The 15,258-nt window shown below is 42.9% G+C and overlaps 1 protein-coding gene across 6 annotated transcripts; it reads right to left on the bottom strand.

Annotated features, from left to right (window-relative positions):
- Positions 1-1,407: 1,407 nt before the first annotated feature.
- LOC123054045 (uncharacterized) lies at positions 1,408-14,949 on the bottom strand. 6 transcript variants are annotated; one of them, XM_044477694.1, is made up of 8 exons: positions 13,652-14,924; positions 13,443-13,547; positions 13,146-13,343; positions 12,341-12,424; positions 12,087-12,248; positions 3,391-3,622; positions 2,386-2,468; positions 1,408-1,834 (listed from the first exon to the last, which is right to left on the bottom strand). In XM_044477694.1, the coding sequence occupies exons 2-8, from the start codon at positions 13,467-13,469 to the stop codon at positions 1,754-1,756; spliced, it is 867 nt and encodes a 288-aa protein (XP_044333629.1). In that variant the 5' UTR covers positions 13,470-13,547; positions 13,652-14,924; the 3' UTR covers positions 1,408-1,753. The 6 variants fall into 6 exon arrangements, with proteins under 6 accessions (XP_044333629.1, XP_044333632.1, XP_044333630.1 ...); XM_044477697.1 differs by having other exon boundaries at positions 13,146-13,340; XM_044477695.1 differs by having other exon boundaries at positions 13,443-14,620; positions 14,760-14,922.
- Between the last annotated feature and the right edge of the window lie 309 nt (positions 14,950-15,258).

The raw sequence follows: 15,258 nt of genomic DNA, 5'->3' as shown, positions 1-15,258 counted from the left end.
CTATTTATAATAAGAATACCGGGCAGAATAATAAAGATAAATTTTTAAAAAAGGAAAAGTTGACTCGCGGGAAATTGAAAAATATATTAAGAAATTCTCGCGAAAAAAGAGAACTGTTCAACATATTACCTAGCATAATAAACTTAAGAAAGTGTTGGTGCATTTGAAAAAAAATCAACATGTTTTTTGAAAATTCCAACGTTTATTAAGAAAATTTAAACGTGTTTTGAAGAATGTTCGTCATGCATTCAAAAAATTATATAAAAAAATTCATAAAATGTTCAACATGTTTAAAAAAATATTGTGTAAAATTATTCTTACTTTTCTACAAGCATGTTTACACACATTTAAAGAATTTATTGTGTTTACACAATGATTTTTAATATACATTGAACAGCTTTGCAAACACAACATTGTTGATTTTTAATAATTATGTATCTAAAAATACAATGAAGAAACTCAAAATTATGCATTCTTATGGTCCTGAATGAAAATACAAAAAAAATTACACAATATTTTAAAATATACATTGAACTGTTTAAATCGTTGAAATATTTAGAAAAAGTTCATGTTCACCTCTTCAAACTACACAATAATAGAAATAGAATAAAGATTTAAATAGACCATAATTGCATATTAATAATTATCATTTTTATATAGGAAAATTTACATATCATAAAAACCAAACAGTAACTTGAAAAAAATTACAAGAAATTGCAGAGCGAGAGGTAGACTATATAGGTTTCCAGCTTACAGTTTTATGCAAAGTACTGTTAGTCTAGATTGTTAGCGTGCGTGCCATTAAAGTTGGAGGTCCCAAGGTCGAAACACATTCACTGGAGCAGTTTTTTTCCTGTTATTGGCATACAGAGCAAGGGCTTATTCATGACATTTCATTAAACCTTAGGGGTTTTATCCAAAAAGAACATTCACCCACATTTGGGCCAGCAGCCAGCTGTCATGCCACGTGGACAGCGCATACGGCTGCATACGAGCGGGGCACCGTATATGCACCGTGTGACAAGTTATAACACCACTTTTATGTACGTTACAAGTTTGGGCAAGTTATAACACCATTTTTATGTACTTTACAAGTTTGGGCACTAAACTGACCGCAACAGACAAGTTAAGGTACCTGTGATGTATTTGACTCATCTTTCTTGTTTCTTTTCGTTATCAGGGTTTTTGCATGCTTGGCCCTTAATCAATCATCCCTTGTATGCTTTTTCGTGCTAGTTTTCTGTATAAATCGAGCCAACTATATATATATTCTTCTTCAGGAGCACGCCGAGGTTCCGTCAAAAAAGAAAAGGTACATCATGAGATCTAGAGTGCTCAATTTCAGCATGGGCAAACCCCACATCAAATTCAACAGCAGCTAGATCCCAGATGTAAACAGACGTATACTTCACTCAAAGAAAATGATGTATATAACTCCGCTAGAGAGTTGTTTTCCCATCCAAAGGCTGATTTGTACACACTTGCTCTCCAACGTTATGACCGCATAAACCTTCTGTTTGAAAGAAAAAGCTGAGCAAACTATGGTATACCCCTGTCTGAAGATAATTGATTTTGGGGAGTGATATACTACTAGTTTCTGGTAGCATCAGCTCTACGTTTTTGGAGACAAAATAACAATAGCAACCAGTGTAAGATGCACACTGGAGACCAAACTAGTAAAACAAGGAGAAACTGGGGCTTTGCCACCTCAATCGAGAAAGCACAAAACTCTTCTGTAATTCTGTTTGTGATCTCATTCTATTTCTACCATAGTAACTTTGTACTGTTTGAAATCATCTCTCCATGGCCTGAATTGGTCGTGATGCGCAATATTCTACAAGCAAGGGAGTAGATTGTTAGGCACACAGGTCAGTAAATTCAGTTGACCTAACTAACCAAATAAGGGAAAATGTAATATTGCTACAGAATTGGCCATTTGTTAGGGAAATCCATCTCTTTTATTTTGCGGGGAGGGAAATCCATCTATATAAGAAGCTGGCACATGCTATTAACAATCAAGCAATATGAAGAAATCACATGGTAGTTACTCCGTTGTGAACTAGTTTTATCCTTTGCGAAAAGCGAACTAGGTTTATGCCATGATTTTTCAAAATTAGCAACAAGAAAAACTCACACTGATGCACCGTAGCTGTTAGTACTTTGCTGCAAATAAATTCATTAACTACGATTGGTACCGTACCAGCGTGATCTTTAACAGGTCAATATCGGGCTGCCTCCATTAACAAAAAATAATCTAAACAAAAAGAAATAGATTTGCTCTAACTGGGAACAGATAAAAAAATGTATTCCTCCGTTCTTTAACAACAGGTGGAGCCATTATTGGTTATTAACGAAAAAACAAAGAAATGCTATGAATGAGGTTACCTCCATCCAGAAGAAAAATCCACGCAACAGAGCTAACTGGTTGGGTTTGCTGGCGCTTTCTACACGTACTTGTTTCGCAAGATCTGGAGTTAAATACAATAAAACGTGTTGATAAATAGTACGACATGTAAGAATCAGTGTTTCTTGAACAACCGCATAACAGATTACTTCAAACCAGATACCAATATGATTTGCTGCTACTTTCTCGTCTTATTTGGAAAGATAACTTCTCAAGCAAAACATAGTCATTTATTATGGCAAATAAAATAAACCTGCCAGGAATTTGATTTTGCACTCCCATCATGTTGATGACCTTTGGACATGCGCTGAAAGCTAAGTTACTCAGTTTTAATTCAACACAGCGCATTCGTCATCAGTATAGTTCTCCACAACAAACTATTTCTATTTCAGGTATTTGGCAAAATTGCTCCAAAATCCTCTCACAGGAAAGCTGGACTTCTGCGCCAACATGTTGTGTTGTGTAATTGCTCCACAACCACTTTTCTTCTATCAATTTATTGAGATGCAAGCTTTGTATTTTATCAAAGAAGAAAATAAGAATCACATGAAAATTTGCGCAACACAATTATGAAAATGCCACAATACTTGTTGTTCCGAAGTCCTGCTAATTACCTAAGCGTACAGCGTGTTCACCATAGATTCAAGCAATCCGTCAGCAAGATATTTTGGACATAGATTTAACAAGCTTGTAAACCAATATATCACCGAAAAAACACAATGTTGGCTTGCAAGTTTCAAGGTTCAAAAGGAAATGACAATTGCGAGCAAAGACAACCACAAATTGTTTCTTAAATAACAAGGCAGAGTGTTCATTAGGCATGGAAAATGATTCTGATCCTATAATCATTATGCATAAATGTTACTTTAGCCATGAGGTCGCAATAATTCCAAAGATGTTTCAACATAAAAATAATAAGGGGAATAGTACATAACAGAAGTCCAATGAACAAAAAAAGTATGTACATAGTATGAAAGCAAGCATACCTGGGTGACCATCAAAATATGATGGTTGCCTTTCATGTTCAGAGTTGTAGTACTTCACGCCACCGCGTGTTTGCCTTTTCATTGTTGCCGGAGGGCGAGTCGTAGCCTTGTCAAGCAGCGTATCACATTCTCCCTGGCTAAATGGTTTGCGGAGAAGACGCATCAACTTTTCCTTGAATTCAGAATCTGGCCTCTCCATGATATGGGTTGGCCATACAACACCATGTAATTCCTGTGACACATGTGGTAAGCAATTCAAACTATTCCAAGAAAAACACACCATGTAATTCCTGTGAAACAATGAATTTACCACGATTCATGAGTATGTTGAATATGAGAATTATTATTTAAAAATCTCTCATAATAATAACTAAAACCAGCAATATAATGAAATATTTGAAGGATCATTTAAACCCAAATATTGTTAACTGAATCATATACACCTTTTCAGCAAATATGCTATGCATAATATGGTATGTACTATGTATGGATAATTTTCCATTATTTTGTCAATGTTAATGTTAGTGCTCGTCTTTACCATTGGAGAAACTTGTTTCCTTTTTGCCATTCCTGAATTCACATAGGCTAAGGGCTAGGCTTCGCAAACCCGCGCTGAGTCCTAACGTGAGTGTAATGTTGCAGGTATCTGGTGGGAGTATATGTCCAGATTTCCGTATTCAACGGACAACTCTCTTACCATTTATGTGTATATTTACTCATAAATAGTGCATCGTCAAACATTTGTCATAATTTATCCAAAGTCGTCTCAATTCCATCAAAAACTACCTATTTGTTGTCACACCCCAAATGATTGGTGTCGTGGCCTTAAATTCTCCATGGAGCATGGGAAATAACTAAGCAAACATATAACGGTATAGGCAAGTGATAACTTGGCAGCAGAGGCCATGGTAGGAACCCTATGAGACCAAATAGGGAATGGATCAAAAGCTAATCTACCATGAGGAATTTCCAAGAGTGACATTATAACTTTATATGTTGACAATTGGGTCAGAGCTCTAGTACTCGGTAATTAAGAAGATGCGTACCCAGCGAGGTCTAAACTCCAAAGACTCAAACTTGGGTGACTGCAATTGTTTCGAAGTCGAGTCAAATCTCCACCCTGCCGGATAGTTGACTACTAGTTAGGCCTTCTAGACAAGGGATTTAGGAAGGAATGATGAAGGTTTTAAAGTCATATAGTACATGTTTAGGATTACTTTTAGTGAGCATTACACATATTGGCATAATTTGAGCGGCACAAGATGAATAGTGACTATGTATCTCCGGGGCTAGGGTTTACGACACTTGGGTTGTGCAGTAACTTTCTTGTACCTTAGAGTGACATCTTACGTTAGTGCAATTGTATGGGTAGATTTAACGGGATTTTTTTCTCGAATATGCACAAGCATGTGTATCACATATTAAAGAAGAAAGGCAAGATGGCCCATCCATGTCCACGGTATCGCTATATTATGCTTACAATGCTTTGCACTCCACATCTACCCTTAGCATGAAAGTGGACTACTCGCTCTGAACCCACCTAGTCAACGCCCCAAAGAAGGGGTATAGTTCTCCGTTTAATATACCGGCCTGCCTCCACACTTGACCCTCAGTAATCATCCTACTTATCACATGTTGTATCGAGAGTGTTGCTCCATCAAACACAATTGCATTTATGTGCTTCCATATTTCCCACATGGTCAAGGTGAGAATGGCTCATATGTCTCTTGATTTGTGCCCAACACCGACCACGCTGACGCACCATTTGTCAAGTATGTTGTTTGTCGACGGTGCCCACCTTGGCATGCCTAGGGCTCTACAGATTTCCCACTAGACAGTTCTCGCGAAAACACAGTCCATGATTGTCCATCTTGTTGAGCACAAAACAGGCATGTATCTTGATGCGGTAGTCCTCTCCTGGCAAGTCTATTGGATGTCTAACTTCTGGTCCTCAGGGCTATCCACGTGAAGAGGCGACGTTGCAAAGGCGCATTGGATTTCCAAGTGAATTCCGCTATGAGTACGACGTCCCCCTGCAAACTTAGTGGCATAAGCTGATCTCAAAGTCTCCATTCTTCTCCCAGGACTAAGAGATGGTGTCCAGAGTGTCAGGAACTAACTACACCGCTGCTACTCTTGGCCATACTGCCAAGTACTCCAACAACATGGCCAAGTCCAGGTTGGGGCCCACATCTCATGCCCATGTTGCGTCCAATAAGGCAGCCCTGACCATTCGAGTAGATTTTAACCTCTGAGGAACCTTGGCGTATAGGCGGGGTGCCATATCTTTCATTCTCATCCCGTCGAGCCATTGTTCTTCCTAGAAAAGGTGGTGCTCCCATCACTGGTAGTGGCCAGAGTGGTTGCTCTGAGTATTGCTAGGGATTCATCCGGTATGGCGATTTTAAAATCTTCCCAAGGTCTGCCTTGATCCACATGGTGGCCAAGGCCATCGAGATTGCATGGCAATGCTAAGCCATCTCAGTTGGGCATGCCCAGACCACTAACACACCTCAGGGCGCAGACTGTCTCCCAGGACAATGCACAACTACCACCACTCGCATCCTTCTTCCCACACCAGAAGAAGCTTCAACAAATGCTGTTCAGTGCCACCAAAGTTTTCGGAGGGAATTCGAGAGCGAGCATAGAGTGTACTGGAATTATATCAAAGTACATGGAGGATTGGGAGATTACTTATTTCATATGCTTAAAATTAATATGTTCCTTTGTCTATGGTGCATTATGGTATGGACTTAGGGTGTGTTTCTATCAACATTGTAGCTTTAGCCCCCTAATCTGTGGAAGTAGCAATAGTCAAGGAGCCACTCTCAAGTTGTTCCGATTTGGCGATGCATATTAATGCCAACATTGGTACAATCATAATATGGACGTGAGAGTTGCGAAGCATCATTTTACCCCAAAAAAGGTATGAACAATGAAGTGTATGAGATCGCTAGCACAATCATACAAAAACATGGTATATGTAAAATACTAGCTAGTTCTGCTAAATGAGGCCATAACTAAACAATCTTTGGCTTCAAACTAAACAACACCTTTATTTGGAGAAGGGTCCCCTCGAAAGAATAGACCAAGGAGCTTTTGAACTACTTAACTTAGCCCTACCTAGAGGACCGCACATAACCTCCGCTCATGATGGCCCCATGACAATGTTTACGTATCATATCCTACCCACGTTGGAGTTAATGAGCACATAAGCACGAGTATAAGCCATCCTTTGTATCCATGACGGCTTTAGCTTGCATAAGAAGCAAGCGACTATGATAAGTTCATGTATGTGTGTTGATAGGTTAATCATGTTAGGAATAAGCAACTTGTATTCCCATGAGGCCATAGGCCGATATATATACATGTACAGGTGTGGTACATATGCAGGAAACCCCTTATACTACGGGATAAATACAAAGGGGTATACATGACTTATATTATAACTCTAACACCCCCCCCCCCCCCCCCCTCAAACTCATGGTGGAGGAACAACACTGAGTTTGGAGAGATAAAAGCCATGTTGTGCTCTAGTCTGGGCCTTCGTCAGGAAATCCGCCAACTGTAACTCGGAAGGCACATACTGAAGAGCAACGACCTGATCCTGCACAGCAGCGCGCACATAGAAAGCATCAACACCAATATGCTTGGTGAGCTCATGCTTCACAGGATCGCGCGCAATGCTAATAGCACCTGTACTGTCAGATAAGAGCATAGTCGGTGTAGTGACAGAAACACCAAAGTCCTGAAGTAACCACCGTAACCAAGTCACCTCTGCCGTCAAAAGAGCCATAGCTCGCAACTCAGCCTCAGCACTCGAACGGGAAACTGCGATCTGTTTCTTCGTCTTCCAGGCAATGAGAGAACCGCCAAGAAAAACACAGTAAGCAGAAAGCGAACGGCGATCAGAAGGATCACTAGCCCACGTAGCATCCGCATAGGCCTGAAGCTGTAAAGAACTGGAGCTAGGAAAGAAGAGACGGTGAGAGATCGTGCCCCGAAGATATCGGAGAACACGAAGGAGATGACTATAATGAACCGATGTGGGAGCAGAAACAAACTGACTCAGAATATGAACCGGATAAGAGATGTCCGGACGAGTGACAGCTAGATAGACAAGACTGCCAACGAGATGACGATAACGCGTCGGGTCAGGGAGAGGATCACCATCAGTAGCACGAAGGTGAACATTGAGCTCCATAGGAGTCTCAACAGTGCGCTCGTCAGAAAGAGCAGCACGAGCAAGAAGATCCTGGATATACTTTTCCTGGGATATAAAAAAGCCATCAGAGGTAGAAGAGACTTCAATCCCAAGAAAATAGCGAAGAGGTCCAAGATCAGACATAAGAAACTGCTCACTAAGACGGGCCTTTACAAAGGCAATATACTCGGGGTCATCCCCAGTGATGACCATATCATCAACATAGACCAGAATCAGTAAGTTGACCGGCAGAAAACAGATTCATGGTAAGGCGAGGAACATGAGCAACATCAGGAACAGAATAAGGAGTAGAAAGATGGCCTCTACTAGCAACGGACAGTGGAGTACCATCAGCAGTGAAGACATGAACAGGAGAATCCAGCGAGCGAAGAGAAGACAAAGCGGAAGAATGAGAAGACATATGAAAAGAAGCTCCAGAATCCAGAACCCATGGGGATGTACCTGACTGTGTAGAGGGCGGGTGCTCAGTGCGGGAAGCATCAGTCACAGAACCAGCAGTACCCGTCGAGGAAGAACCTGAAGCCGCGAGCAGACGCTTAAGTCTCAGAATATCCTGCTCGGTCAAAGCAATGGCTGAAGCTGGCGAGGGAGATGACGAAGTCCCTGAGGAGGATGATCGCGCCTTGCGCAGGTGTTTCCGCTTTGTGTAGCACTGGGACTCAATATGACCATCATTGTTGCAGTAGTCACAATGTGAACGGGGCCGACCTGAGCCTCCAGAAGGAGTGGGCAAGAGCGGCGGAGCACCCGAGCGAGAATGGGGCGGTGCAGCAGGTGGAGTGGAAGAAACCCGAGTAGCGAGCACAGAGGGAACCTCCAGCAAACCAGCACCACGTAGGCGAGTCTCCTCAGCACGAATCTCTGAAAGCGCCTCCATGAGAGAAATACGGCCACGAGCAAGCAACTGAGCACGCCGGGGCTCAAACTCCTTACGGAGCCGAGACAGGAACTCGTAGACGCGATGAAACTCCAAATCGGCCTGGACAGCCTGGCAGCAGGGGCAAGTACGACAACCAGCACCGCGGAGAGAACCAAGCTGGCGCCAGATAGCAGAACTCTGTGCATAAAAGTCATCAACAGTAGAGTCACCCTGCTGAAGAGCATGCTCCTGACGAACCACAGAAAGGTATAAGGCATCACCAGAGGGCTCATAGCGCTGACGAAGACAGGTCCACATCTGGAAGACAGTAGGAAGACCCAGAAACTCAGAAGCAGACTGAGGCAGAACACTAGCAGTGAGAACAGCTGCAGCACGAGCATCATCATCAAGCCACTGGGTGTAAACAGACAAAGCACCATGATACGTCTGAAGAGCCTCCTCATAAGCCAAAGCCCTCTCATCATAGGCACGATCAGCAGCCTCATCAGCAACCTTAGCCGCATCCTTGGCGGCCTGATTAGCATCCGGAGGAAGAACCAGTGGAGTCGGCGGAGTAGGGGCCACCGGAGGAACCGGACGTGGCGAACAGCAGACCTCGCCAGAAAGAACACCCCAGAGACGGATGCCACGCATGTGAATGCGCATGAAGCCAGCGAACTCGGTGTAGTTAGTACCATCGAAGATCACCGGACAGCGAGGGACAGCAACATAGCCCGATGCAGCAGACATTTTTTTTTACAGAGTCGGACGAAAGAGCTTGATCCGGCTGGAGAACAGATCGAGCGGGCGGCGGACTAGAACCGGCGAGGGCGGCGACTTGGATCCGGGAGGACGCGAGTGCAGCCGCAGCTCGATCGGGCGAGGGCGGCAACTGGGACAGCCTGGTCCTGTCGATCCAGCAGGGAACGCTCGGGAGGGCGGCGACTTGGATCCAGCAGGACGAGAACCAGCTCGATCGGACGGGGAACGGGCGGGACGGGGAACAGGCGGGACGAGAACCAGCTCGATCGGGCGGGGCGAGGGATCACGCCGTCGTGGCGTTGACCTGCAGAGGGAGATGAGCAGGCACGGAGAGCCAGCGGCGACCACGGACGAGGGGAACGGCGCGAGGTGGATCAACAGCACGAGTTGCTACGTGCAAAAAAAGTTGACCTAGCTCTAATACCATGTTAGGAATAAGCAACTTGTATTCCCATGAGGCCATAGGCCGATATATATACATGTACAGGTGTGGTACATATGCAGGAAACCCCTTATACTACGGGATAAATACAAAGGGGTATACATGACTTATATTATAACTCTAACAAATCAAATAGTAAAGCTAGGGTTTATCACTAGGACATGAAGGTTCATTTTCACTGCATTGTATGTAGTTTTGTACAATTATGTAAGCATGATTATCACCAACAGACACATCCATGTATGCATGCCAACAACCCATGTTATGCCGACCTTGACCGCTTCGGCGAAGCCTTGCGCCTGCGCTAGCCTTGGTTCCAATGGAACAACCCGGAGCGCCCTTGGGTGGGTTTGGACCTGCCTCGCAGTGACTCGGACATGGATCCCTTTAGTGCCTCTACCACAATCACCGTTGGCGATGGCGTGTAGACAAGTTTCTGAAAAGATTACTGTGTTGGGTATTCCGCACTTTGCATCGTGCCCCAGAGCTTTTCAAGATTGCAACTAGGAAGATAAGGACGACGAACCAGGTCTCCAGGGGGATAAGTGGATAACAACAGTCGTAGGCCTTAACACCCTGATGCAACTGCGTGTGCATGGCCTTAGATGAATTCTTAACCAAATATGTGTATAAGATACCCTTGGCCATGTACAGCCTTTTCGTACTGGGAAGGTTTGGAAGGAAACAACCACTCCCAAATGCAAGCTTACTGCTTGGCTCGTGCTGCATTGTAGAATCCTGATGACGGCGAATCTGGCAAATAGGATTTGCCCCATAGCCCGGTTTCACTTATGCTTAGCGACTATTGTCCCTTCTCAAAGGAGGTATGGAAGGTGGTGAATGCCAGGACTGCCATGTGTCCCAAATGATGATGAAAAACCCTAATCAATCTGTCAACAATTTGTGGGAGGAATACCTGGCTATCCCTTGGGAGCAAAGTTTGAAGGTGCAAAACAGGAATTTGATCTACACACTATGGAATGCCTGGAAAAAGAGGAATCGCCAGGTTTTCAATGGACAGAGAATGATTTATCAGGTGGTGGCGCACCTAACCCTAGCAGATATCCATGCAAAATTCTTGTAGTTACCTCCTTCACAAGTAGTCCACATGCCTCAACTATACTTCCCAAAATAGTCGCTTGTAAAAGCAGTTGTAAAACAACCATGTTCTTGTAATTGAAAGGCGACGCTATTGCCAATTACTCGAAAAAACTACCATATCCAATAGACTACTAGATAGTTTGACTAGGCGCTTGTAAAATTCAAGAACCAACATATCCATGGAATGTATCCAAAGAATTCCAAACAACGAGATAAAGGAAAGTATTTTGAATAAAGCAATCTATTTTGATTCTCCCAAAATAGACGTTACTCTAAAGTCTACTTATGATCATTTTCAGGTGGACTGAGCATAAGTCGAGCAGATCTCCGAAGTTGTGGCTTTCTGTTGTCAGTCTGGAAGTGCGACAAAAATCAGGATCACATATTAATTCATTACTTGAAACTTTGAGAGAAGAAAAAGGAAACCACACGACTATGTCATAAAAATGCAGATTGGTTAGAAGCAGACATGTAATATGTTTTAGAATTCCATCAGAAACACAACTCTAGTTTTTGATTCGTCTAAAAAAATTCTACTTGCCCTACTTGCCTAGTCAAAGTGTGCCGAAAGATGCAAAGCACCATGAGTTTAATATGTTTACTAGGATACTAGAGAGATCATCTGTTGGATCACTAAACAACAAACTGTGATGAAAGTGAGCGTGCAGGCTTCGTTGCGCCTGGCTGGACGCTATTTTGCTCCATCCAGATCAGCACAAATATAGTTGCATGATATTTATTTGAGGCAGCTCAAAGCATGACATGGCTCATGCCAGGCCTCCCTCCATAGATCACTTTCTTGAGGTATATATAACAACGATCCACGCTTGCACCAAAGGCAGCAAGTGAAAACATCATTAAACAGATCCTTGATGCTAACATTTCTTTATTGCTTTAAAGAGTTGTCATGTGTTGATATTATGTATAAGAGGAGAAAAATACAAAGTAGAAAAAAAATAGTCAAATGAATTCTATTTAGCCAAATAATTTTGTCTTTTAGTTTTAGTTTGAAATGCATCTCTCTTCGTTCCAATGAATAAGGCCCACACGCAATCCAAAATGCAACTTTGACCATGAATGATGCTCCATATTTACGTGATTTAAAATGCAGTATTGTAGTTTTCAGACATGTTGTAGGAAGCATCAATATCAGCTAGCACATTGGTACAAGATATACATATTGATCGACTCTTATGTGGTACAAGATACATCTACCGACAACCACATATATAAATTTATAAACCACATATCTACATCTACTAACAAATAGTGCAGGCTGAAAAAAAAAATGCATAGGAAATTCTTACCGAAGCAGTACGAGACTCGGCATTTTGTACATTACTTGATTTCCTTTTCCTCTTCACAATATTCAGTGTTTCCACAGGCAGCTCCTTCGACGGCTTCCCTTCTTCCTCCACCAACTTCATCTTCTTAGAACCATTTTTGCGTCCATTCTTCTCCTTCTGAACCTGTTTGCACATGTGTATGTAACATGTGCTTACTCTGCTTTAGGCACACAACATCATATTTAACTAGAGAGGGGAAACCGAAATGATTTTACCTTTTGCGGATGCGTAGTGGAATCGCGCACACGAGATTTCAGCGCAGGCTCACACGTGGTGATCGCCACCACCTTCTCCTTCCCCTTCTCCAAAAAAAATATATTATATTTAGCAAAAAATCTTTTTGTTTTAGTTTGAAATGCATCTCCTCTTTTGTACATTCTTAAATCCTAAATGGGCTACTTACTGAGACAAGGTATGTTAAATACTCCATAAGTGTCTGTACTTTTAAATATTGATACCAGTGACCCCCAGATTAATTGCTGATAAATATACGCCATGCTCCTAAATACTTTTAGTTTTCACATCCTTGATGCTAACATTTCTTTACAGTTTCAAAATATAGGAAAGGGTTGTAATATGAAGATATTATGTAAGAGAAAAAAATACAACGTAGAAAAAAAATAGCTCTATTTAGCCAAAAATGTGCTTTAGTTTTAGTTTGAAATGCATCTCTCTTCTTTAGTACTTTCTTTGTTCCAATGAACAAGGTCCGCCCGCGATCCAAAATTCAACTTTGACATGAATGCCCCTCTATATTTAACAAATATACAGCAACTTTCATTTATTCAGAACTAACGTGATTTAAAATGCGATATTGTAGTCTTTGGACATGTTGCAGGAAGCATCAATATAAGCTAGACACATTGGTACAAGATATACACTACTGTTCTAGCATATTGATAGACTCTTATGTGGTACAAGATACATCTACCGACAAACACATATATAAAGTTAAAAAGCAGAACTCTACTAAAAAATAGTGCAGGCCGGGGAAAACATAAAGGCATAGGAAATTCTCACCGAAGTAGTGCGAGACTCGGCATTTTGGACATAAGTTGATTGCCTTTTCCTCTTCACAGTATTCAGTGTTTCCACAGGCAGCTCCTTCGACGGCTTCCCTTCTTCCTCCACCACTGAGTGATGCATAGTGGAATCGCGCACACCAGGCATCAGCGCAGGTCTACCTATGGTGATCGCCGCCACCTTCCCCTTCCCCTTCTCCAAAAAATAATTCTTTTTAGCCAAAAAAAATCTTTTTGTTTTAGTTTGAAATGCATGTTTTCTTTAGTAGTCTTAAATCCTGACTCGGCTACTTACTGAGACAAGGTATGTTAAGTACTCCATAGGTGTTTGTACTTATAAATATTGATACCAGTAACCACCAGATGAATTGCTGATGAATACATGCCATGCTCCTAAATACTTGTAGTTTCAGACATGTTGTACAAAGCATCAACATCAGTTAGGCACATTGGTACAAGACATACTATATTACCAAAAATTCAATGTGGGTCGTACTATCATACGGTATCATTATCTGAGCCATTGGTGCCCCTGGGGGTATATGCCCGCAGCCGTATTGACCGTTGTATTGCTTTTGGTGGCAACAATATTGAACACTGGCACTGTTGCTTGTCCGGTGTCCATGAATGCAGGGACCGGGAATGGTCTTGTACGGTCTTGTTGCCCTGCATTTTTCCTGGACCGGAGTCCACGCTCAACTGATCCTATGCTTTTTGCCTGTTTTCCGTCTGCTGCTAGAACTGTGAGGTCAAGGGGGAATTGGTGCCGGTTTTTTACAGTCAGAAGAAATGTTGTGGTTGTCCGTTGGCTTTGCGGCAGCCCTTGCTTAGCCAGCTCTTGATACTACCTAGCAGACTATGATATTTATGTTGTGCAGACTGAGATTGTTTTCTACAAAAATGGATGCTCATTATTTATCTCTGTTCCCGCACAGAGTTCTAGTAGGTGCAAATTCCCCTTGACCTCACATTCTAGCAGCAGACTTTTGACAGCACACCGAAAACAGCTAAAACCACAACCACAACATGGATTCAGTTCAGAATTTTCAGGGTAACATCATTTACCTTAAGTTCAGAATTCTTTTCTGGCGCCATCACAGTGATTCAGTTCAGAATTTGTAAGGGTGAATTTTCCAAAGAAAAAAGTACCCCTTCACTTGCAATGCACTCTAGGATTTTTTTTTGGCACCCAAAAATGCCAGTGGCAGCCATGTGATGACACCTTGCGCAGCAGCATCAGTAGGCAAATCTAGCAATAACACCTTTTCAGTTTTCTACCACTTGTCAAATTGAAGCCTAGTGTCAGCTAAAACACAACCAGTGCTTCTTAATCCAGCCGGGCACTCGCGAATCTGGTTTCACTGCAGATCCCCCGGACTCCGCCCGGCCGCTGTCCCTACTGGCGGCGTCGCAGGCCCGTCGCTCCCCTGCTTCCAATCTCGCTTCTCTCGTTTACATCACAGGCCGCCGCCCCTACCTCCTCCGGGAATATTGGCAACCCGCGCCAAGAAATCACGGGATCAGACGAGAAAGAGAACACGCCGCTGGCTAGCACACACGGTGACCGCAGACCGGTCGCGGTAAAGAAAGATAGGGGGATCCAAGGCCTCACCTGAACACCGGAACGACAGGAAAATCGGCATTGCCGCCGTCGCCCTCTCGGTTTCCACCTCCATTTTGGCCTCTCTGTCACACTCGACCCACCCAAACCCAGCGGCACAGCGCTCTCGCAGATGCAGGGATCCCGCGTGCGCACGGCGGTATGGGGTCATTCAGGAAAAAAATATTCTGGACCATGGTCCAAGTTCGATGCACATCTTTGTACTGTACCGCCGGTCCATCAATGTCCCACGCGGCCGTTGAGTACGATGGTACAGGCACCATGGGGGAATACTGGAATATTGGGAGCTCGCGCTGGCTGCATTTAATGCCCTCGTCACCTACCGATCTAGCCATTTATTTGTCAGAATGAGCCATATCCCTTCTTCCATACTCTTATATGGCATATCTACCCATAACCACAAAGATAAACCACAAACCACAGCTCTAGTAGTACTAAGACACGGTGCAGTCCGGAAAAAAATTTAAAAGGCATAGGAAATCCTTACCGA

Source organism: Triticum aestivum, chromosome 2D (assembly GCF_018294505.1).
Source record: "Triticum aestivum cultivar Chinese Spring chromosome 2D, IWGSC CS RefSeq v2.1, whole genome shotgun sequence".
Lineage (NCBI taxonomy): Eukaryota > Viridiplantae > Streptophyta > Magnoliopsida > Poales > Poaceae > Triticum > Triticum aestivum.
The sequence above is the reverse complement of the archived record's forward strand: the minus strand, read 5'-3'. Positions and strand labels throughout refer to the sequence as shown.

Excerpts from the sequence above, each read along its gene's own strand:
- LOC123054045 (XM_044477694.1), bottom strand. The coding sequence starts at position 13,469 with ATGGAGTACTTAACATACCTTGTCTCA. Across the intron at positions 13,344-13,442 it reads ACTTAACATACCTTGTCTCA|AAGGGGAAGGGGAAGGTGGC; the intron begins GTAAGTAGCCGA and ends TATTTTTTGGAG. Across the intron at positions 12,425-13,145 it reads CCGAGTCTCGCACTACTTCG|GGGAAGGAGAAGGTGGTGGC; the intron begins GTGAGAATTTCC and ends TTTTTGGAGAAG.